The sequence below is a fragment of the Notothenia rossii genome (assembly GCF_949606895.1).
Source record: "Notothenia rossii genome assembly, chromosome: 3".
NCBI lineage: Eukaryota > Metazoa > Chordata > Actinopteri > Perciformes > Nototheniidae > Notothenia > Notothenia rossii.
The window spans coordinates 65,763,547-65,786,120 of NC_136901.1; the positions used below are offsets into that span (position 1 = coordinate 65,763,547).

The 22,574-nt window shown below is 40.5% G+C and overlaps 1 protein-coding gene and 1 long non-coding RNA gene across 2 annotated transcripts; one reads left to right on the forward strand and one right to left on the reverse strand.

The window, feature by feature from the left end:
• The first annotated feature begins 296 nt into the window (after positions 1–296).
• LOC307034367 lies at positions 297–14,767 on the forward strand. Its single transcript, XR_013806873.1, has 3 exons — positions 297–465; positions 604–666; positions 14,630–14,767. It is a non-coding gene; the product is annotated as an uncharacterized lncRNA (long non-coding RNA).
• Positions 8,434–20,603, reverse strand: LOC307034366 (LON peptidase N-terminal domain and RING finger protein 3-like). The gene is made up of 12 exons (XM_079673186.1): positions 19,730–20,603; positions 15,567–15,685; positions 15,337–15,459; positions 14,833–14,949; positions 14,554–14,734; positions 14,383–14,461; positions 14,090–14,204; positions 13,519–13,640; positions 12,825–12,983; positions 11,973–12,135; positions 11,733–11,882; positions 8,434–10,903 (listed from the first exon to the last, which is right to left on the reverse strand). The coding sequence occupies exons 1-12, from the start codon at positions 20,415–20,417 to the stop codon at positions 10,745–10,747; spliced, it is 2,175 nt and encodes a 724-aa protein (XP_079529312.1). The 5' UTR covers positions 20,418–20,603; the 3' UTR covers positions 8,434–10,744.
• Between the last annotated feature and the right edge of the window lie 1,971 nt (positions 20,604–22,574).

Consider the following 22,574-nt stretch of genomic DNA (forward strand, 5'->3'; position numbering starts at 1 on the left):
AGGAGACCAGATACACTCACACAACTATATAAATTAAGCAAAAATAAATAAATAAACAACTTTTAAAAAATGTTTATGGTTTCATCGGGGTGTTTTCATAGATCTAGTCTCTTTATCTTCCCCTCAAAATGCACCAGCTTGATGCATTTAACTAATTTTCTGGTTCGGAACTGGTTCTTCAGTTAAGCTCCCGCTCTGTTGACACCGCTCAGAGCCCGACTGGTGCGTCATGACGTAACCGTTTGCGTGCCTGTGTCATAAAGCCAAACCGCGCGGAACCCCCTCACATCGACAACAACAAAAATGACCGATTGTATTGAAGTGCTACTCGTTTTGCTCTGTCGAAACGAAATGTAAGAAATGGGACGACTTTAATCCCAACTTTACAGTCGTTACATGCTACATTCAAAAGTTCTTTACAATCATCATCATCAACTCCAACGACGATTCCGTAGGAGAAAGAAGGTAAATATACGTCCTATTCGATGGCGTTAGAGCTAGTTGTTGTTAGCCTCTGCATGCGCCAAGCTCAAAATACCCAGCTTTGCAGCATTAATTACTATGGTACAACATTAAAACTGATTCTCAATGTTATTTCCACAGATCATGTTGAAGCTGGCTGAAAGGCGGATGTCGCGTGTTATTTGGACACAGCCCAGATCCGACGTAAGTGTGACGTGCTTGCTTTCTAGACGACAACTTTTTGGTGCTTGAAACGAACCGGATTTCCGGAGCTTAGAGGCGGCTCCGCCGCGGTGTGAACAGGAAAAAACGGTGCTTTTCAAGCTCCAGCTCTGAACCGGTCCTGGAACCGCGTTGGTGTGAAAGGGGCATCAGGTCGAACCGGATGACTGCGGGGCACCGCATGTTGCCCCTTTCACACTAACGTGGTTCCAGGGCCGGTATACATTCCTACGCACGTCTGCAAGAAACCACTGTCTGGTGTGATGTGAAATTATTTTTTTAAAACTCATTTTTAGGTTCTTTTTATACAGAGGCTTTGGATAATTAAAGTTTTTTTTATATGTAATGGTTTGGTCCTGCCTCCAAACGCAGCACCGGCACTTTCTAGCAGAGAGTGAGAGCATGTGAGGAGGGATGCTTGTGTACCATGTCTCAATGACTAACAAAGTCAGGCTTTCAAAAAAGAAAAGAAAGGAGAGAAAGACAAGAGAGAGAGGACTAAAGGGCGACAGTATGTGTTACGCCCAGATCTAGGGGAACCTAGGCGCAGCATAAAATGTGCATTCTCTCCTCTTCTCCCACTCCCAAGAACATAGACAATGAGACAGTGAATGCCGTTTGGTACATTTAATTACCAAAGTTTTCTTTTTAACAAACAAGTGCAACAACCCACAAAACAAACAAATCTCTGAACACAAAATCTTGCCTAACAAATAAGAAAATAAACAAGACTCTTACCTACACTAACATTAAACAGGAGAAAACGGATTAACCAAAGAAAAAGGGTTTTCACTCCTGAGTAAAGAATACAGCGTGCCTGCAAAGACAGGTAAAGTGGCTTACTTTCTTAAGTCTCCCCGCAAGGAGAGACTTACAAGGTTTACGATCAAAGTGCGAACACAGCACAACAGGACAGATACAACTGCGCAACAGTGTTGGGAGTAGGAGAAGTCGAGTCAGAGAGAGCGGCCGAGGAACTGCACGGCTGCAGTTAAATATCCTTCTGTCTCCCCAGGTGGACCAATCAGCCTGTTGAAGGTAGCTAATCAGCTAACGGGCACCACCTGCTTGCTCACGCACACACACAGACACAGGAGGGAAAAATCTCTACACACAATACACATAACGACCAGGGTCGTGACACCCCCCCAACTAAAAATCAAACATTTCCCCCTAAAGAAAAATGTTTGACCTCTCAAGGACTAACGGACTCATAAGGACTCTTAAGGACTCTTAAGGACTAACGGACTCTAATGGACTCCAACGGACTCGAAGGACCCTAACGGACACTGAAGGACTCTGAAGGACTGTGAAGGACTGCGAAGGACTCCGAAGGACTGTGAAGGACGCTGAAGGCATGGTGGTCTGAACGCTTCATCAATTTCGCTATCCTCCACGTTCGTTGCAACGTTGTTTAAGGAGTGCGGCTTGGTTTGGATAAAACCTATAGGGGACGATGTTTCTCCACCTGTTCTTTGCTCTCTCCTTTTTAGACTAGGACAGGCGACAATGAGGTGTCCTTGCTCATGGCAGTAATAGCACTCCCTATTATCAGCTGTTTTGGTGCTACCACGGGGAGGAGATCTTACCCGTCTGTCACTTGCCACAGGCTCACGGCAAACTGGAAGATAAAAAGCATTTTTATGAGTTAACACAAATGCATCTGGCAGTACTGCGGCAGCAGCAAGCGACACAACGTTTTGCTCATTTAAATAGGTGACAATTTTTTCCGGCAGTTGATTTTTAAAATCCTCCAAAAGAATGAGCTAGCGCATGTCCTCTCTGGATGTGACTTTACTGGCTTGACACCACCTATCAAAAAGGCCACCTTTTCCCCTCGCAAACTCTACATAGGTCTGGTTGACATTTTTCTTACCATTCCTACATTTTTGTCTGTATGCCTCCGGAACCAATTCATATGCTCGAAGGACTGTGGTTTTCACTAAGTCATAGTCGAGGCTCTCCTCAATAGTCAGGGCATTACAGACTTCCTGAGCCTTACTCACCAATTTACAATGTAATAACAGAGGCCACACTCTCTTTGGCCACTGCAGCATAATAGCAATGCGTTAAAAAGCATTAAAGTACGTATCCACCTCTGACTCTCTGAAAGGTGGGAATAATGCTATGTGCCTACTCACATCAAAACTGTCATGGGGATTTGTGTGTGTGATCTATGGGTAGGTGTTGGACTGGATGGTAGAGCGACTCCCCGCTCTATCTCCAGAACTTTTACCCTTAGCCATTAGACCATTTAGTAAGGTAAAAAGCAAAAAGCAAAAACGCCTCTCAGACGCTCTTCCGTTTACGTGTTTAATAAAGAAAAACAATTGGACGGTAGATACACGGATTAGGACCGCACATTTTCCCGTCAAGTTAGTAATTTATAAATCGCAAACATTGCGTAGAAACTGGCGTACGCCATTTTTTGAGCGTATATCCCTTTATAAATGAGGCCCCTGACCTTACCTCAGTCCTGCCCTCGCCCAATCTGTAACTACATTTTTAACCTCTTTAATCTCACTGTGTAGGCTACTGGCAGGACAGTCTAAAAAGTGGTACAGGAAGGAATCCTAAAACCCGGAAATGAGTTAGCAGCAGTTCGAAATTCTGGTTCACTCAAAGTTTTAGCTTAGTTGCCTAAAATAAATTATTTGGCTAACACAAGTATAATTTTTGTTCTATGACATAAAATATGTCAGTAGATACCACACTAGTGAATCCGAAGCTTCTATGTCTAAAAAAACTTAAAAAGTGGTTGCTAAAAAGTAGCTAAATGAGGCTAAACGTCATCCTACCAAACATTAGCCACCCTTAGCTTAGCGGTGGTGGATGTGAAGCCATGCGACAGAGCTGTAGTTTGCTAACTGTTGCTAACAAGTTGCCAAATAAAAGAATTTTAACTTCCGGTTTGGCCTACACTGCACCACTTGATAGAGTAGCTATTATACCTCTGCACACGAGTAACTAAGATGTGTTAAATAGTAGAAAGATGCCATTATAAAATTGCAAATTGCTGGAAAATACTTTTAAAATATGTAAATATATTTTGAGAATTACCTGAAGTCACTTTCTTGAGAACATTTAGTTGATAAGATGTATTCCTCTCCTTTTTACATTTATTGTGAAAAGTTAAACAATTAGCTTAGCGTAGTTTAGCATAACTTAACGATCTTAACGATTAAACAAATAAGATATAAAATGTTAATAAATTAACTTTATATGTGGCCAGTTTTTTATATCTCATTTTATTTATTCTGCTGTTCAGCAGGAAAATGTTAGGAACCTTGACTCAATAGTTTAGAGGACTCAAATGCACAACCCAGAGACAAAAAAGGTTTGAAGAAAAATAATCTTCTCCAAATACTTCTAATATTTGGGATCAGTATCACAAACATACACAGAAACACAAGAATTGACAAGTTTCAGTTTTTGTGGATGAAAATGGTGCATTTTAACATGGGGATTTTAGAAAAAGTATTTTGGAGCAGTGATGGGATGGGGCACATTTGTTTTGGATCTCAAATTATACTTTCAAAACAGAGTGAACAATATTCACAGCAATAAGACAGAATAAAGGAGCATAGTTTCCTTTCACATGATGTGGAAGTGCTGCTAGTGCTTCTCAAAGTGTGGTCCGCGGACCACTGGTGGTCCGTGAGCGCCCCCTAGTGGTCCGTGAGTATATTTGTAAAATCTCACATTTGAAATAAATAAATAAATAAAAGTTTTCCACACTCTCGCGGGAATATCTCCGCAATGGAGCGAGCTTAAGTTTCACTTTCAATTGCATGATATAGCCCAGATAAACACCTTCATCACACATGTTGCCACTTGTTTGTACCATTTTCAGGCGATTTGCAAAAAACGATGTGTTTTTGGTAATGCTGTCAAAATAATCGCGTTAACGGCGGTAATAACATTTTTGAATTAATTGCGTTAAAATATTTAACGCATTTAAAGCATGTGCAGAATGGCCCGCCCCATACATCCCACCAGTGGCAGCGCCAGGGTATGGCTGGGATAGGCTACACCCATACCAAGAAATGCCTTAGCCCCACCATGAGAAATGATGTTAAAGTAAGCAAAACAAAGTCCGCCAACTCGGGCGGAGTAAATTGCACAGACAGCAGTTAGTAAGATTGATTTCAGTAGCCACTTGTCTGGAAATATCGAAGACCAGAAACGTTTTTTAAAACTTTTGTCACATAGTGATCGTCTTCTCAATAGAACATCTTTGATAATGTCTTCAGGCCAATCAGAATCAAGATAACGGCGTGGTGTTGTTGCAGGAAGTCCCGACGGAGAATACTTTTGCTGTAGTACAGGTTTGCACATAACTGGTACGCAGGTTATGTGCGTAATCTGAAATGCGTACCGTTCATTTTGACACACAGAAATATGTTATAATAAACATACATACTGTATGCGAAATGGATATCCGCCTTCTTTCATTTATCTTTCCATTCCCACAACAATATACATAAAGAAATGGCATATTTTGGATATAGTTCGAATGGTGATTAATCATGATTAATGAATTTTTAAACTGTGATTAATCTGATTAAAAATGTTAACCGTTTGACAGCCCTAGTTGTTGGATATTTGTGGAGTTAGATGGTCCGCGAGTGTTTTTTTATTGGTTAAGTGGTCCTTGGTATGAAAAACTTTGAGAAAAACTCTAAGAGGATGCTAGAGGGTAGTTTCATCTCCTTTAATAGTCAATGTTTAATTTCTGGCAGGTCATAATATCAACTGGCAATAATACATCATTCTGGGTTTTTTGGATAGCTGGGGGAAAAAAAGAAAAAAAAGATCCCACTTCTTCTATGTCTGACAAAATGTATATCCAGCGGTTCCCAACCTTTTTCAACTCAAGGGCCCACTTAAGAATCAAAAACTTTTCGTGGCCCACATTCAACCATAAACAATAAGGAGGCTAAATAAAGTTCTCAGAGTACTTTTTGTTTTAATTAGAAAAGGAGAAGGCTATCAGTAACAAACAGACATTTGTATTACATGGTTTAGTTGAATACTCAATTCTGATTGGTAAATTCAGAACATCACACGTTGTTAATCCAGTAGTACAGACCACTGTCAAAGACTGTAATAACCGTTGCTAAAGAGTATCAAGAAAGAAAAAGGAAAAGAGGTTCAAATAAAAAATAATCTTAATAATTAAATGTTTCCACACAAATCCTAATGTTTTGCAAATTATTTGGCGACCCACTTGCAATGCTTTTGCGGCCCACTAGGGGCCCACAGGTTGGGAACCGCTGGTATATCAATTTTAAGCTTGGGGGTGTGAGTGGGATGCTAGCCTAATATAAGGTTGGAGTCAGCGTGAATTATTTTGGAAGTGCTACAAAATGTAAAAATTATACCAAAAATGATACAATGATTCAAACAATGCCAGTGTATTCACGTCCCAACTAGCTTATATCCCGTTGTGTTCCATTTGTTAGCACCTCCTCCTTTTACATTTACTCCAAAAGAAGACCATATCAGTATAATGGAATAAATATATGGAAGCTTATCAGCAACAAAAATATTCACCCCTTTCTTTATATTTAAAAAGCACTTAAAATAGTAACAATTGGCTGTTATTAATTTGAGTTAACCAGGATAGCTAACGTTAATAATGTAGTAAGACTCAATGTCTGATTATTGTGTTGGTGTAAAACAAACAAACAATGCAACAAGTTGTCGTTTAAGGGAGGCAATGAATTGAGCTAAGCCAACAGGCTGCTTATGGCAGATCATTTGTTTAATTAGTAATTGATCTAGTTTATTTCCAAATAATGTCAATCTGTGCTTTAATTCAACTGTCTGGATATGTTATATTTCAGGTAACCAGAGTACAAAACAGAATAGCTTTAAATGGTGTAATGTTAATAATAATGCTAATCACAAATGTGTCCGCCTTAATCCAGGTTTTCAAATACTTTTTTTATTTTAGGATGTTTTTTAGGGAACAGGTTGTCCCAGAAAACTTGAGCATACATAAGTTGCCATTGCTGTTTGTATACAGTATGGATATATATATTAGTGAAATGGAAGAAATCCAATTTAAGGCAAACATTTAAAATAGTTCATAGAGTTATCATATCCAAACTCAAACTTAATCTTGTGTCACACTTTGACTTTTGTTATTGGAATTGAAAAATCCCAGACAAAATATTAAGAGGCGTTCTGTTAATGCTGATTACATTTACTGTTTTTGGCTATTTTTATTTTCTTCAGATTTTCACACATTGTAACAAATAAGAAACGAGGATAGCAGGATTTTATGTTATTTCCCTTCTCATCTTTCAGGAAGTACATTTGTCTCTGAAAATCTTTCCGATATGTTTTTACCCTTTTCCCATTCTGGCCCAAGTTTGAGCATCATGGATTCTTTACTATTTATGAATTAAACTCTCTCTTAAAGGTCACCTATCATGCAATATTTAGAAAATAGCATAGGTCTCAGATATATAAAAATGTATAAAAGTGTATATGAAGTGTTTTGCTCAAAATACCAACAGATCACCCATTCTAGCCATGCCTCATATCCCTGTATTTCACTTCCTGTTACTAAAGTACGACGTATTAGGGCCACACTTAGAAAAAAAAAAATTGAGAGATTTCGAATAAAGTCATAATAATATCAGAATAAAGTCATAGTTACGAAAATAAAGTCGTAACATTACGAGAATAAAGTCGTAATATTACGAGAATAAAGTCATAATTACGAGATTAAAGTCGTAGTTTCATAACTGACTTGAGAAGGAGACAACAGCAGCGTCCTGCAATAAAATGAGGACTGTGGAGCATCTTGTGAAGCAGTACTTTAGTTTAGGTTTCTCAAATAACGAAATACTTAATCTTTTGGCACATCAGCATCAGATTATCATAAGTATTAGAACTTTGAAAAGGTTGTGCAAGAAACTATTTCAATTATTTAGAAGAAAGAACCAAACGGACTTGGAGGAGATTGTGTCCTTTCTGCACGAGGAAATGGCTGGTTCTGGCCGACTACAAGGCTATCGTTGGTTACATCTACGAGCTGCTCAAAGGGGATTTGTTGTTTCACAAGAAACGATGAGACTTGTAATCAAGGCTTTGGATCCAGAAGGAGTCGAACGATAGCCTTGTAGTGGAATCGGAATGAGCAGCAGAAAGCTTACACATCTTCCGGCGCAGACTGAAAACTCATCTCTTTCGACTCCACTTCGAGCGATAGAATTACTAACAAAGTACTTATACTAATAAAGGACTGGCTTATCTAAAGCCTGTTGAGTAGCACTTGAAATGTTTTGGCTCTATGAAACCTGATGTACTTATATGATTCTGTTTTCTTCAAGTTTGTATCTTGTTGTTCGAATTCACTTATTAAGTCGCTTTGGATAAAAGCATCAGCTAAATGCAATGTAATATAATGTAGTCGGCCAGAACCAGCCGTTTCCTCCTGCAGAAAGGAGACAATCTCCTCCAAGTCCGCTTCTCAAGGCACTTATGAAACTACGACTTTAATCTCGTAATTATTACTTTATTCTCGTAATGTTACGACTTTATTCTCGTAACTATGACTTTATTCTCAAAATCTCCGTTTTTTTCTTCTTAAGTGTGGCCCTAATACTCCGTCGTAGATCATCATGATACAATAAACTATAATTCGGCATTGAGTTTTGATGGTGTCATATTGCAACATTTGACAATTAAATACAAAATATCCATGGGGAAAATATTAAAATATTGTGTATACACTTAAACCGTTGATCCATTTATTAGCATTACATGGCCATTGCAATAGAAAATTATAAATGTGGATGAATTGACTGATAATCTCTGTGCGCTTACACAACAATTTACACAATTATAAAACAAAAAAAACACATCAAACACATGTATACAAAATCAAAGATTTGAAGGCAAAGCTCATCAACCTCTTGCATTCTTCCAGAGATTAGCTTTAGCCATGTAGAAACAGTCATGTCACAGACAGCAGCAAGGCCTCAATATGTTTTCATACCACATCCTTTTCACAAATGTTATTTTATTCCCATACTGTGGAAGTCATGCTTTTAATTCATACATGCCCATAACAATGGGAAATAAACCTTCAAATGTATGTTGTACTTAATACAAAAAGTTTCCACATTTCTTTCTCATTGTAGACAGAAGGCACTGGCCTTTACTCATAGCACACATCAATCAAAGTCATCAAATCAGAGCTCTTTCGCAGTATAGTTGGACTGCTACATGATGCTCACCACACAAAAGAATACACTTCATTATGTGGTAATCCAAATGTTGAGGCATTTCTTTCCCTTACTCAAAGTGGAAGTGCAAAATAAGTCAGAATAAATACATTTAGGACATAATGGAATCAAAAATCAAGGTGTTGCTCTCTGAAATACTGTGTCTCTGCTATAAAGCGGCAATTCAAATAAGTCAACATTTGAGATGTCTCAGATTGTGGGGGGAAATAAAAAAAAAACACTGATTTGTGTCACCAGTGATCTAAAAAGGTGAGGCCTGGAAGAGAGTCCTCCCCCAACTACAGCTTACTGGTCAGTACTTTAATGGCGGCCATGTCCCCCCCCATGATTGTATAATAGTGTTTTTTTAAAAGTAATTACACCCCACAGATACCAGGGTATTATCGATGATTTATGGGGTGAAATGTTTATATCTTTTTTTAAAGCCTTTGGAAAATAAGCAGCTCAACATCCCTTTCTCTCAAATGTAAACAATGTCACTACATGCATAAATAACGCCAAATAAATAATGATAACAAATAAGACAAAAATTGATGAATAAAACACAATACGCTTTCACACCGCAGTACTTTTCCCACAAAGGTTCAACAGAACTTAGTTCACGAGAACTCTTTAGTTCTCATGAACCGCTCCCATGTTTTCTTTTGTGTTGCCATAAGTTAGTCTCTCTGTGTTTCTGCGCTGGGCTAATGCTAATAATGCTAATGCGAGGATAATAAAATAGCGGCTTCACAAAACTTTTTGGGGAGTTTTACAGAGCGTGGTTTGCATTCCGCCCAGCCAATCAGACATAAGAACCTTTTTCTCCCACGAAAGTACCTGCTCTCTAGCAGGGACGGAAAAGGGGGTCAAAAGTTTCTCATTAACTAATTTTTGTTCCGGCTCTTTTTGGTGTGAACGCGACATTTCGGAACTATATCGGAACTAAAGTGGGAAAAGTAGTGCGGTGTGAACATGCCTAATGCCTCAAAGCACGCCTTTGTCAAAATGTTACTCAGCTGCATTAGATGGAGTTAGGCAGGGATCAGAATGACGGAGGGAAGACAGAATAGCAGCCCAAAAAAAGATTTACAGTTATAGTAAAAAGGGAAAGAAAAGTAAACACATTGGTTTAACTGCAGATGTATACAATTAGATATGGCCATACCGATGAATTATGTCTGAATTAGCATTATGATGCAACAGAAGTGAGTTTATTTACACAAAAAGGCAAATTCATGCTTGGTGTCTTGCAGAATTTGAATGTACATTAGCCCCATGCATGAATGTGTAAGTCTTTTCTCAGGAGTTTGCTTTGAAACTATGTTCAGACAGGAGGAATCATAATCTGAAAAGTTTGTTGTTTTCAACCATATTTAGGCAAGAGGAAGAGCATAAGACTTCCAAAATGGAGGAAGGCCAAAAAGGCAACATTGGAGAAACAAACACATATGACCACAACAGTTTGTTGTCTGTCGGACAAAAACGTATCACTATATTATGTGCGCATTGTAACAGCGACAAGAAATGTAACAATGGAGGTTGAAGATAGTTTTTGAATCAGTCGTTTTGGATGTTCCCCGTCCTGTCTGAACATAGCTGTCACGATTGGAAGATATCGAAGTATAACAATCAACAATCTTTGACGTGAAGATCAGTCCATGGCGCTACATCAAGGAAGGTGCAACAGTTTTATGTGCATCCAAAAAGAGGAAGAACAGCAGGTCCACTGCAGGACGGTGCGGAGGGGGTTTTGTTTGCAGGGGTGGGGGGTTACTGCATTATCGAGGCATGGTGAACGCTGAGTGTGGAACATGTCACCGGAGCCTGCTGTGGGCCATGAAAAGAAGCACCTTGCGGATGCCACTGAGGCGATCCTTCAGAGAGGTGAGGGCCAGGAAGGGCAGCTGGGCTCGGCCCTCCAACGGAAGAACTGCTAGCAGCCACCAGCACCACAGGGGGCCGTTAGGGCTGTCCTGAAGGAGGAGGAGAAACAAAGAAAGGAGAAATATTAGGAGGTGTGTTTCAATTTGGGTCTTATTATGAGAATAATGGTTGCTTTAACAGGGCCCTATGATTTTATAGATGAAATACAAGTTTAATCCCAGAACAAATGTACGTTAAAAGGCCATTGAGGATATTGCCTTCAGGGATTGTGGTGTTTTGATGAATGTCTGTTTCCGTGTTTGGACACAAATATTTGTCCTTGTTGATGTGCAAATAGAGATAGGGAAATAAAAACATTCTGACTTGATCTGTCAATTGAGCTGTTGAAGGTTTTATCTCATAAATTATCGTATTGTATATTATCGAATTATATAGCATCGGATCGTATAGTTACCATTATCAGATTTGATAGTATCATACTATTATTGGATTTAATAGTATAGTATCATACTATTATTGGATTTAATAGTATAGTATCTTACTATTATTGGATTTAATAGTATAGTATCATACTATTATTGGATTTAATAGTATAGTATCATACTATTATTGGATTTAATAGTATAGTATCATACTATTATTGGATTTAATAGTATAGTATCTTACTATTATTGGATTTAATAGTATAGTGTCATACTATTATTGGATTTAATAGTATAGTATCATACTATTATTGGATTTAATAGTATAGTATCTTACTATTATTGGATTTAATAGTATAGTATCTTACTATTATTGGATTTAATAGTATAAGTCTAAAACATGGTTTCAGTGGTTCATTTTCATTGAAATATAAGACACATTTGAAAGAAGTATGAATATTTTCGTTGTGCCTTTGTCAATTGTGTTTGGGTTTACCTGAAGTTTAGAGTCTTTCTGAGGCATGGGTCCAAAGTGACCTTCAATGCGTTCCCTCTGCTCCTTCTTCAGGGAGTTGACCCACACCAGGGCCTGGTCGTACACCGAGTCGTGCAGAGACTGCAGCTCACGCTCCGCCACGCCCTCCACCTACACACACACCATTTGAGTTAGATGAACCTATTCTAGTAATTATCTATCAAGCTTTACTTCTCAATCCTCTCCCTTTCCCCTTCATACCTTTACATCCTCCAGGTACTCTATATCAGCTGTGTTGTATCCGTCCCTCTCGCGGTGCTGGATGACTTTAAACCTCCGCATGCCGATGGTGTCCACAACTGAGCGGCCGTCGGAGAAGAACTGCACATCCCGAATCTCCAACAAGCACCCGTAGTCTGCAAACCTGGAGGCAGATGGAGAAATGTCATCATCAGTATGGATACACAGCTTTATACATGTGTTTTATGGCGCATTCACACTGCAGTGCGGAGCTCGCTTTAAGCGTGCCGAGCCGTGCGGGGCCCGTTTTTGGTTGCGCTTCCACTTGGCCTAGTTTTGGCCCGGGGCTACTTTTTCACCTTTTTTCTGGCCCGACTAAATCGTGGTTCTATCGAGGCCAACAAGCGGAGCCAACAACCGGGCGGAATATGCTAAACTAGTGGCGACTGCTGATTGGTCAGAGAGAATCGTCACAATTCTCGCGCGACTTAATCCCTAGTGTCGCATATATTAAGGGACGCTTGCAGCATTTTTGAAAACAGTGAACCTAAGAAGAAAAAACCACATACCAAGAAGCAAGGAAACGATGGCTTCCACATCCTCCATTGTTGTTGTGTGTTTTGTGAGTTGTGTCGCATTGAAGATGACGTCACAGCAGTTGTATGCAGCGTCGCTCCGCCCGCCAAAAAGCCGATCGCCCCACCTACACTGCGTTACTATAGTAACTACCCCAGTTCCTAAACTGTAATGTGAGCGCAGCATTAAAGTGAGCCGGGCCTAATAAGGCCTAACCAAACCGAGCGAGGCCTGCAGTGTAAATGCGCCATTTAAGACCTAATAACCAATTACACAGAGGTAGTTTCCAACACTGACCCTTTGAGGTCGTTTCCCAGACACATGCCAAAGCAGTTGGTTCCCGCCTCGATGCAGCGGCGGATCATCAGCCTGTAGCAGGGCTCGAAGATATGGAGAGGGCACGGCACAGTGGGGAAGGCCATGGTGCACACAAATATAGGCACGTTCTTGTTCAGACTGTGGAGAGACAAGAAGAAAGGACCAAAGGTTTAACGGGGTGCACAGCAGGTACAAGAACATGTCTATATACAGACGGAGGGTGAAAAGAGGTGCTGCAGCACAGGCAGCATGAGAAAAATAAAGAGCTTTTTGAACATTAAAGCGTGTAGACGTGTCACAGTAGAGACACAACTAATATGAACCTGAAAATGAACGTAATATGTCCTCAATCTAGGAACAACTGCTCAAACTTTGTTACATCATTCCTCAAAACTAATCGGCGACATGTAAAAAGCAACAAAAAAAAAAATACTGGCTAAATAGGAGAAGAGAATCATTGGCTTCAGTAAGGGGACACTGGAGGCCTGAGGTGACGCACGCTGAGAGATCAGTGTGTCACATTGTAGGTCAGTGGGTCAGACAACAGTACATGATCTTCACAGAGCTATGTCAGTCCACTGTGAACCATAATCTGTGAGAAGATAATATGTGATAACAGTCAAATAAAACCTGAGGATAAGACACTGGAGAGCAGAAGAGGACACACACTTACTTGGAGAGCTCAGCCATCTCGTCCTGGTGGATTTTCTGTCTCTCTTTGAGCTCTGAGGGGAAATACCACAAGATGAGCTTTTCAATTAGCACTGTTTTACAGTACTGCCTCTGGACCAGGAACTGGGGAGAGACACAGACAGAAAGGCTGTTAGAAACGTATTCATCGTTGCAGAAACATTTTGCATCAATATTCATGTAGAGGCTTGCTTTTCATTTTTGCCTCGTGACATCATCCGTTTGTGTTTGAGGCCCAGAAAATGACCATATTGAGCGGTTAGGTAACAGCCATGACATAACTGATCCAAATGAAACACAGTTTGGGCACCAAAGTCCTTTTGAAAATATGGCATTTCCACTATCAGTTACATTCATGTCATTGCAAAGTGTTTTAGTTCTATAGCAATCTCTGGCACCATGCTACCTCATATCAAATAACCCCAATGAGTTCTACAGTGAAGTCAATGTTTTACATTTGGGAAAATAGATACTCTGAGTTATGATGTTGACATGGTTTTAGTGCTAATATACTGAATCAAGTTTAGATAACATTGTTGGAAGGGGAATATTACCTCTGAGAGCTCCTCTTTACAGAGCGGACACTTTGGGTTGTGGTCCATACATCGCTCCAGACAGCGAAGACAGAACGTGTGACCGCACGACGTCGTCACCGGCTCGTAGAAAAGTCTGGGTACAAAACACACGAAAAATACAATAAGTCAAAACCATAGAGACAAGAGTATTACTTAATTGTATTCTTAAATGGAGCGACTGTCATGAAACCTAATGCCCCATGTGATTAATCAAGTATTCAGATGTACTGCATGGTGGGTGTCTATAAGGATTTACAAGCTGTACATCTCACCTCATACAAAGAGAACACTCCAGATCTGTCGGGTCCAAGACATCTCCAGAACTCACGAGATTCTTAACTTCCGCTGGCTCTAAATGGAGACATGATCACATACAAGATAAGACACACTTGCTGCTGCTTGAGCGAGTGCATTTGTGTGTGTGCACAAACTAAGAAGCTCACCAGATTTGGCTCTCTTGTGATCTTCTCTTCCCTCCTGTCCTCCCTTCTCCTCTGTGCTGCTCCATTTTCTTTTAAGGTGGAAACTGTGGTCCGGACTCCTGACTTCAGGCTTCATCTGACCTTTGCCGTCACCAACGTCTGATCTCTCAGGTGCCAGAGACATGAGGCTGGGACTGAACATCTAAGCGACAGATGGAAGGAGAAGATAATGAATCCTCACGTCCCCTCAGTGTTTTTGTTTATATAACTGCTGCCAGCTGGAGGTGGAGCAGCTCTTACCTGGGAGGGCGTAGTGATGCTATTCTTGATGTGAGCTCTAAAAGAAAGTATGTTGCTGTAGTCGGAGATGTGTTCAGGGACCTGATCTGCAACCGGAGCCAGGAGATCACTGAGGAGCTGAGAGAAGACAATAAACAGTGATGTGATTATTCTGCTGACATTTAAAACAATATTATAATATATGCTCTTTGCTGATGCAGTGTGTCGTGTTCTCCTTTAAAAAAATACTACACAAAAAAAAGACAAATGTTTGACACTGAATATGACTGTGGGGTCCTTCAAATTATATACATTCATACATGAACAAAAAGGTCTAGATTTTTTCTTTTTCTAATAATTCTTTTAAAAAAATGTTACCTTATTCTCATCAGTGAAAAATAAATATAATCTATAATAAATCTAATAGGAAATGTTTGACATACATGACATGATGAATGAAAGATGGAATAAATATGTTTTGAATTGATATGTATCTGTGGGTGTGCTCTATAAAGTTGTGCTCACCTTGTGAGCCTCGGTCTTTGCCAGTCTGCAGTCGGGCTCTATGGACAGACACAGCAGGTTCTCCCTCAGAGCCTCCTCCGTCCTGCCCAGAGACACCAAAGCCTGCGCCTTACGGATATGACCCTGCAGTAGGGTGGAACACACATCACTTATCCAACCACACGCAAGAGCGGTTTGCATTTCACTAACATAAACCGGTTTAATAATGCGGATCAATCTGTGGGCCGTACCTTGGACCAGTGAGGCCTGAGTCTGCAGGTCATCTCTGCATCTCTCAGAGCCTTTTCATGGTGTCTCAGACTGGAGTGAATCTGGGAGCGGTTACTGAACAGTATGTGGTCCATGGGTGCTTTGGAGAAGAGAAGGGACAGTTAGTAACCATAGGTAGATTGTTACAAGAGAATAGAGTGGTGCAGGAATTATATAGCATTTTAGGACTACCGGCCTTCCGATGGGGCAAACACCATGGCCCAAAAGAGTCACCACAATGAACGCAAGACACTTAGCTGTGACCAAACAATTGGCATGCCATGTGGCTGCACAAGACTAAACCAGGAATGAGTCTAAACCTGGAAATAAGTTTGCATTTGACCTCTTCCCTTGTCTTAAAGTCGACGTTTTTAAATGTTGAGTTTTTGGTTAGATTCCTGGGAAAAAAGCTATGTTAAAACAAGCTTAAGAGATTTTTTAAATGTTTCTACGACATAGAATATGTCGGTAAATTCGCCACTGGGCAATGTCTAAAGCTGCTATGTGTCATAAGAAAAAAGGTTGCTAACAAGTGACTAAATGGCATCACGCCGAACATGAGTCCGCCTTTAACTTAGGCGAAAAACCCATTAGCCTTTTGTCGAGGGAGCCCCTGCTGTGCCAACTTCCAGGCCGCCCTAAAAGAATCCGTCACCACTGAAACACTGTATGTTCTGAAATATATGTGTCATTATTAAAGAGTCCATGCAGGTCTTTACATTGCTTTTGATGCTCCATTTACAGTTTAGAACTGAGAGAAACAGTATATTTCCACATTAAAGTTTGGGCATTTTTGCTTTTTATACTATTGAAATAGTTGATATAATATCAATAGTGTAAATCTGTATTCTGTCAATGAACTAGTCAATTATTTCTATCAGCTTAAAACCATGACATACCCAGTCAGTTTAGTGAACCCAATACTGACGCAACTGTTTCACAACACACTGCAGAATAAAAAAAGAAAAGAAAGCATGGCCTCATCTACCACGTCCTTTTTTATTATTATTATTATTATTATTATTATTATTATTGTTTTTTCAGTTGAATTATACTTAAAGTTGAGGGTAATCAATTGTTAAAAACATACTGTTCACATTTTTTTTTTCAATAAATTGATGGTTTTCAAAGTAAATGGATAATCGTTTTTAATAATCGTGATATCAATTATTGACCCAATTAATCGAGATTATGATTTTTGCCATAATCGAGCAGCCCTACTAAAAAGCTGAAGTCGCTGGTGATACAAGAATCAGAGTTACATGAAAGGAAGAATGTTTGAATTAATCAGTTTCCACATTATAAAACAGGTTATGAAAGAAAAGTGCTGCCTCACAAAACCATGCAGCAATATCAAGGTCACCCACATGTTAGGCTTCATAACTAGAAATTCGTATGCAAATGCGCAGCATGTGGGAATCAGAGGATGCATTTTACACCATGAAATAAAAACAGTGTGTGATGGGAGGAGATTATTTTACACACCTAAAATAGTTTAGTTTCCCTTGTAAAAATTGGTTAGAAGAACAATTATTAATCCAGATCCAACTTTAAAAAGGAACTCTAAAATATAATTGTAACATAAAATAAGAAATTCCCCAGTTATAAATTGAATCGCATCATTTTAGGATGATAAATTAATCCCCCCCCCACAAAGGGATTGCGCACACACAAACACACAAAAGTATATATCTTCGCCAAATATCGACACATCTTTATATTTCATTTCCAATATATAGATGAAAGAATAATATAGGCAACGATTCTGCAAGTACTAGCAAGTTGATTAGGGTTGCAAATGAATCTGTACCTTCTTTAGCGAAGCAAGTGTTCCTTTGCCTTTAGTTATAACCAGTGTTGGGACTAACACGTTACAAAGTAACGCAACCACATTTTGGCAACTAATAGCGTTACTAGTTACATATTTCCATTAAGTAACGCCGTTATAGTTACTTTGATTTAAATGGGTGCGTTACACTGCGTTTCATTATGTGATGGAACTGAACCGAATCTCCCTGCGGATTGCGAATACAGCGATGTCCTCTTACAACACCTTGGAAAAGTGAAAGTAACCAGAGAGGAGTGATGATTGGTTAACGCGGGATAACATTTCAGGGTAAGCCAAACAGAGACAGAGTTGGGCGGGTCTTGCCTTATGGGGAAAATACACACACACGAACACTTGCTAATGCTAACACACACACGCGGCAACGCTCACCACCAGCACACACACAATGGCAGATGAAAGTATCAGCGAGAGCAGCAGCGCATTTGCAACTTGGAAATATAACCACTATTTTCAATTTGTGGGGATAAAGGACGCAAAATATATTAAGGTAAAAGGTAAACTGTGTGCAGGTCAGAAAGCATTGTCCACATCGAAAAACAGCAATGCCAATCTCCTGAAGCACCTAAGTAATGTACATTGGGCTATAAAACAAGTCGCCAAAGACCCCACCGTCTCAACGACCGGCAGTGACCCAGATGGAGCAACACAATCTAAACAGCCAAAAAACGCCACATGTCACCCAGAGTCAACGAAACAGATTGATTGCCAGGTATGTTGTTTAGGACATGCTGCCCATCGCAACGGTCCAGTCTGTTGCATGCCTTCAGATAACTAGTCAGCAAAAAACAACTCAAAAACTTGTATTTTTATTGTTATTATTTTTTAAAGTAAAGTAAAGTAACTTGTTACTTTTATAATTTAGTAACTAATAAAGTAATTAGTTACTTTTGAGAGCAGTAACTATAACTATTACTAGTTACTTTTTAAAAGTAACTTGCCCAACACTGGTTATAACCACAAATGAGTCAGAGTGACGCAGTTAATGGAGCAGCCATTCACCCCTCCAGATTCAAAGGATAATTCTGCAAGTCATTGCAGTTTGAAGCCAGTTATATCACTCTGTGTGACTCATTATTTATCAAATCAGCTTTCCCAAACACACAGGATCACTTTTAATAGCATGTTGGTGCAAATTAAGATTCTGGACACATACCAGAACAATCTGATTCTATGCCTTTGGGAGCAACGCAGATTAACTAAGCAGCATTGTTGGTGTCTGAGCATCTCCGCTTCAGCATCAGCTGGAAGTTAGATTGCCCTTAGGTTGGATTCAAACCCAGGTCACCTGCAGTGGGGAATGAGCCCCAATGCATGGGCCACCATCTCTATCAAACAAGGCTTTAGAAGGGACATTTCACCTCTCAAAAAAGTTACATTTAACCTGTTTCCTGATTTTCCAGTTTCATAAAGGAACTGTTTATCTCTAACCAACTACACCTGTCAAAGAGTGAGTATGCAAATGCATGCTTTGCTTTCTTCTGCGCGGAGATATGGATGGATGAAAGACAAATAGTTCCTACATTAAATTGTTCACAATGAGTTATCTTTAGTAAGTATCATTTCGATTGATAAACACTTAAACAGCACAAAAAAAATATGTTTGATGTTTAAAATTACACAACCAACATGTACAGTCAGTGACAGAGACTGCTCTATTCCAGAGTATTGATCCTAAAATATATATTACATCTGTGTCTATTAAAGGGTATTTCCGTACTCAAAATCCCGTCTGTAGGTCACAGTTCACCTGTGTCATTACCACCTCTGCCAATATGAAACCCCCGTAGGGCTCTTTTCCTAGTGGTGTGACCTGCAATATTAGCCTTGACCACATCTCCCTGAGTCATTGTTTGACGTTACACAATGAGGGAGCTGAGGGGGGCGGGTTACGTGCTTACGCAATGTTTGGTTTACTAGCCCAGCCTACATAACGGTGTTATCCAACACATGGCTCTGTGGCAGAAGCAGCTACTCACACACTTTGTAACACACTTATGAAACAGTCATTTTATAACAGAGATGTTGTGGCTCAATGGTGTGTCAACTGACATTCTACATGTAGCAAAACAACGTGTAATACTGAAGAGTAAAATTAAAAACATGAAGTTAGAGGCAAAGATATTTTTGCATAGTGACATACGCAGTAGCAAAATGTAGGCTACTCTTAGGGAAACAGTTAAAAAACAGGTTAAAGTAGCTTATTTAGCCAAGGCACATACGCAGCAGAAAATGTTCTGTTAATTAACGTCACTTTGTAACACTTTCTTCAAAAACACAAGTCAATGGTTGTCCTACCTATCATTATGGCTTGGTTGTATTTCTCCAGCGCTGCCTCCAGCCTCCTCTCGACGTACAGAGCGTTGCCCTCCCGCCGCAGCCGGCCGGCCTGGTGTGGGGTCGGGAACCACTTGGCCAGCAGGTTGCTAAGCACCACGTTGACCCGGTAACTCTGGACCTCCTCTTCCCCGGTGCTGGCCCGGCACTCTCTGCAGACCCCTGGCCGCTCCTTCTCCTTCCTCTCCCTCTCCCTCTCCAGACACTTCTTGCAGAAGCAGTGTCCGCACGGCAGAGTCACCGGTTCGAACAGAAAGCTCAGACATATCCGGCAGGAGAACTGTTCGAAACCTGTAGCACCGACTCCCGGGCATCCCGCCTCCGCCCCTGCCTCACCTGCCCTGCTCGGAATCCTGTGCCCCCCGGCTTGCCTTCTGATATTACTCGCCAGGTAGTCTATGAGGTTGCTCAGGTGAACCGGTCCAAGTCTGTCTGTCTCCGAGGCTTGTCGGTACATATCTAGAGCTTCGGAGAATTTGCCCCCGAAAGAGAGCGCGTCAGCCCGCTTCACCATCAGCTCCTGCCGCCGGCTTCCTGAATCTCTCAGACCCGCTAGTTGGCACTCGTAGATATCTGCAGCTAGGTCGAAGTTTTTCGACTGGAAAGCCTCCGCTGCAAGCTGAAGCATACTCTCACTATCTGTCCTCATGACCAACAGTTTCAGAAGTCCCTAACCAATGTCTGGTCACTCGTCTGCTGCTGGAAGTACTGGCTGACTACAGTGCTGGCTCATGATGTAGTCCTGGAAGGTCCATATTATTCTCAATGGAACGTCGCAGGAGGAAAAAAAACGGTTACGTAAAATATGCGTCATGTGACGCCGATCAGCTGTTCTGATTGGACGTTTTGGAAACCGGTTACAAAACATTGCAAACAGTTTCAGTGTCGGCGGCCGGAGCCTTTCTGACCTGCATGCGGGAATGTATTGAACAGTTGGCGGGTCAGTGTGGGAGTCCGAGGGGGGGGGCATCCAAATCGTAGGGCACTGAGCTGGGGGGTTTTCTACTCAATAATTAAGTGGTGTCACATTTCAGGAAGTTATTCAGTGTAATTCATTTTTAATAATAATATGATATTATTTGTTTCACAAGTTTTGACTCTGCTGTGCAATGGAATGACCCTTAACTGCACAGGGGACACAGGCCTACTGTAAAAAAGTAAAATTAAATGGGGTGTGGTGGAGTCAGTTAGTGTGGTTCTCAACTGGTCAGGCCTCATGTTACTGCTGTAGATGTGTTTCAGAGCCGCTCCAACGAGAGTTACAACGAGAACGTGACGTCACATTTACACAAGACGGATCCTTTCTAGCCATAACCCTGTTCTCCATCTGTCTTTCTGGTAATCATAATCTTTTAGTCGTCCTAGAGTGGGGAAATTAACATAATTACAGCAAAGGAGAGAGTTCTGATAAAAGGCAAACAACATGAGTAGCAGCCAGTAATAACTATATTAAATTGTAATATATATATACAGTATATATTTATAAAACGGACAAGTCAAATCAAGCAATCTGATTGGTTCTTAGCCGTGATATACTGAGCGTATACCACGGGTAGAATTGTAAGTTACTTTTCACAACAAGTCAGTATCCCTCCGCGTCTGAGAAAAACAGTATACCGTTGGGCTGAAAAGCTACTGGAACAAGAATGCAGCGGAGAAGTAACGGGGCAGAAGCCCTCCTTTTTGACGCAGCGGTCCAGACATAGACATCAAACGGCAAAACATATTCAGTGTGCAGTTCCTTTGGCATTAGGGCAGGGATATCTAGATACTTTTGAAGGTTTAACATAATGAATTGTGCTACTTTTAAAGCAAGCAACGATGTTTTCAAATCTGTAATCAAAGAGGTCCGCAAAAACGCTATCGACCAATCAGATTGCTTGATTTGACTTGTCAGTTTTATAAATATATTTACATTTCTTCCGTTACGAAACAAACGTACAAAGCATAAAATGGAAACATTTAAGATTAACTTCGAACTCCGGGGGGGTCTTACTATGGAGGAGTGGATTGAGCAGTGCCTATCTCCAGAAAAAAAAGCACCTAAACTACGACATGCAGAGCTACGTGAAGAGCAGGTAGACCAACTGGAAAAGTACCACCATTCAAAAGCTTTCTGATGCGGGTCTTGAAACAAAGCAGAGAAATTATGACCGTTAGTGGCCACAGGTGCGAAAGCTCTCTCCAGAGCTACTGGAAGCCCAATCTCGGGGACCGGAGAAAGTGGAGCAATATTCTCGCCATGCCAAGCAACAGCCTCGAACAACCTCAACCTATACAAGTGACCACGTAAGCCATGCTACTGATGCTGGACAGTTTTTCAGTGGATGCACAATAAACAGCAACATACACATTAATGTAAATAAACAGCCAAATAATGGATCAACGCTCTCTATCTAATATGTTCGCTTGCTGTTAGTTTTGTTGCATAGCAACCACCTTGCACTATGTTTTGTGCAGAAGGCAACGGAGGGACTATTTTATTTTGAACATCATTATTTACTAATAAAAACTATTTAAATTAGAGTGTGTATTTTTCTTTCATATTGCCACACTTGGTAACTGTTTTATAAAAGCAATAGCTCACGACAGGCCGTGGTATATGCTCATTATATCACAGCTAAGGGGCGTGGTTCGGCGCGAAGCGGAGGGTCGACCACCCCCCTTAGTTGTGATATAATGAGCATATACCACGGCCTGTCGTGAGCTATTGCTTAAATATATATATTTCACAACATTGTTGTTACAGTCTTAGTTAGTGAGCTACCGGGCAATAATAGAAGTACCCAACTTTACAAAATGTAGA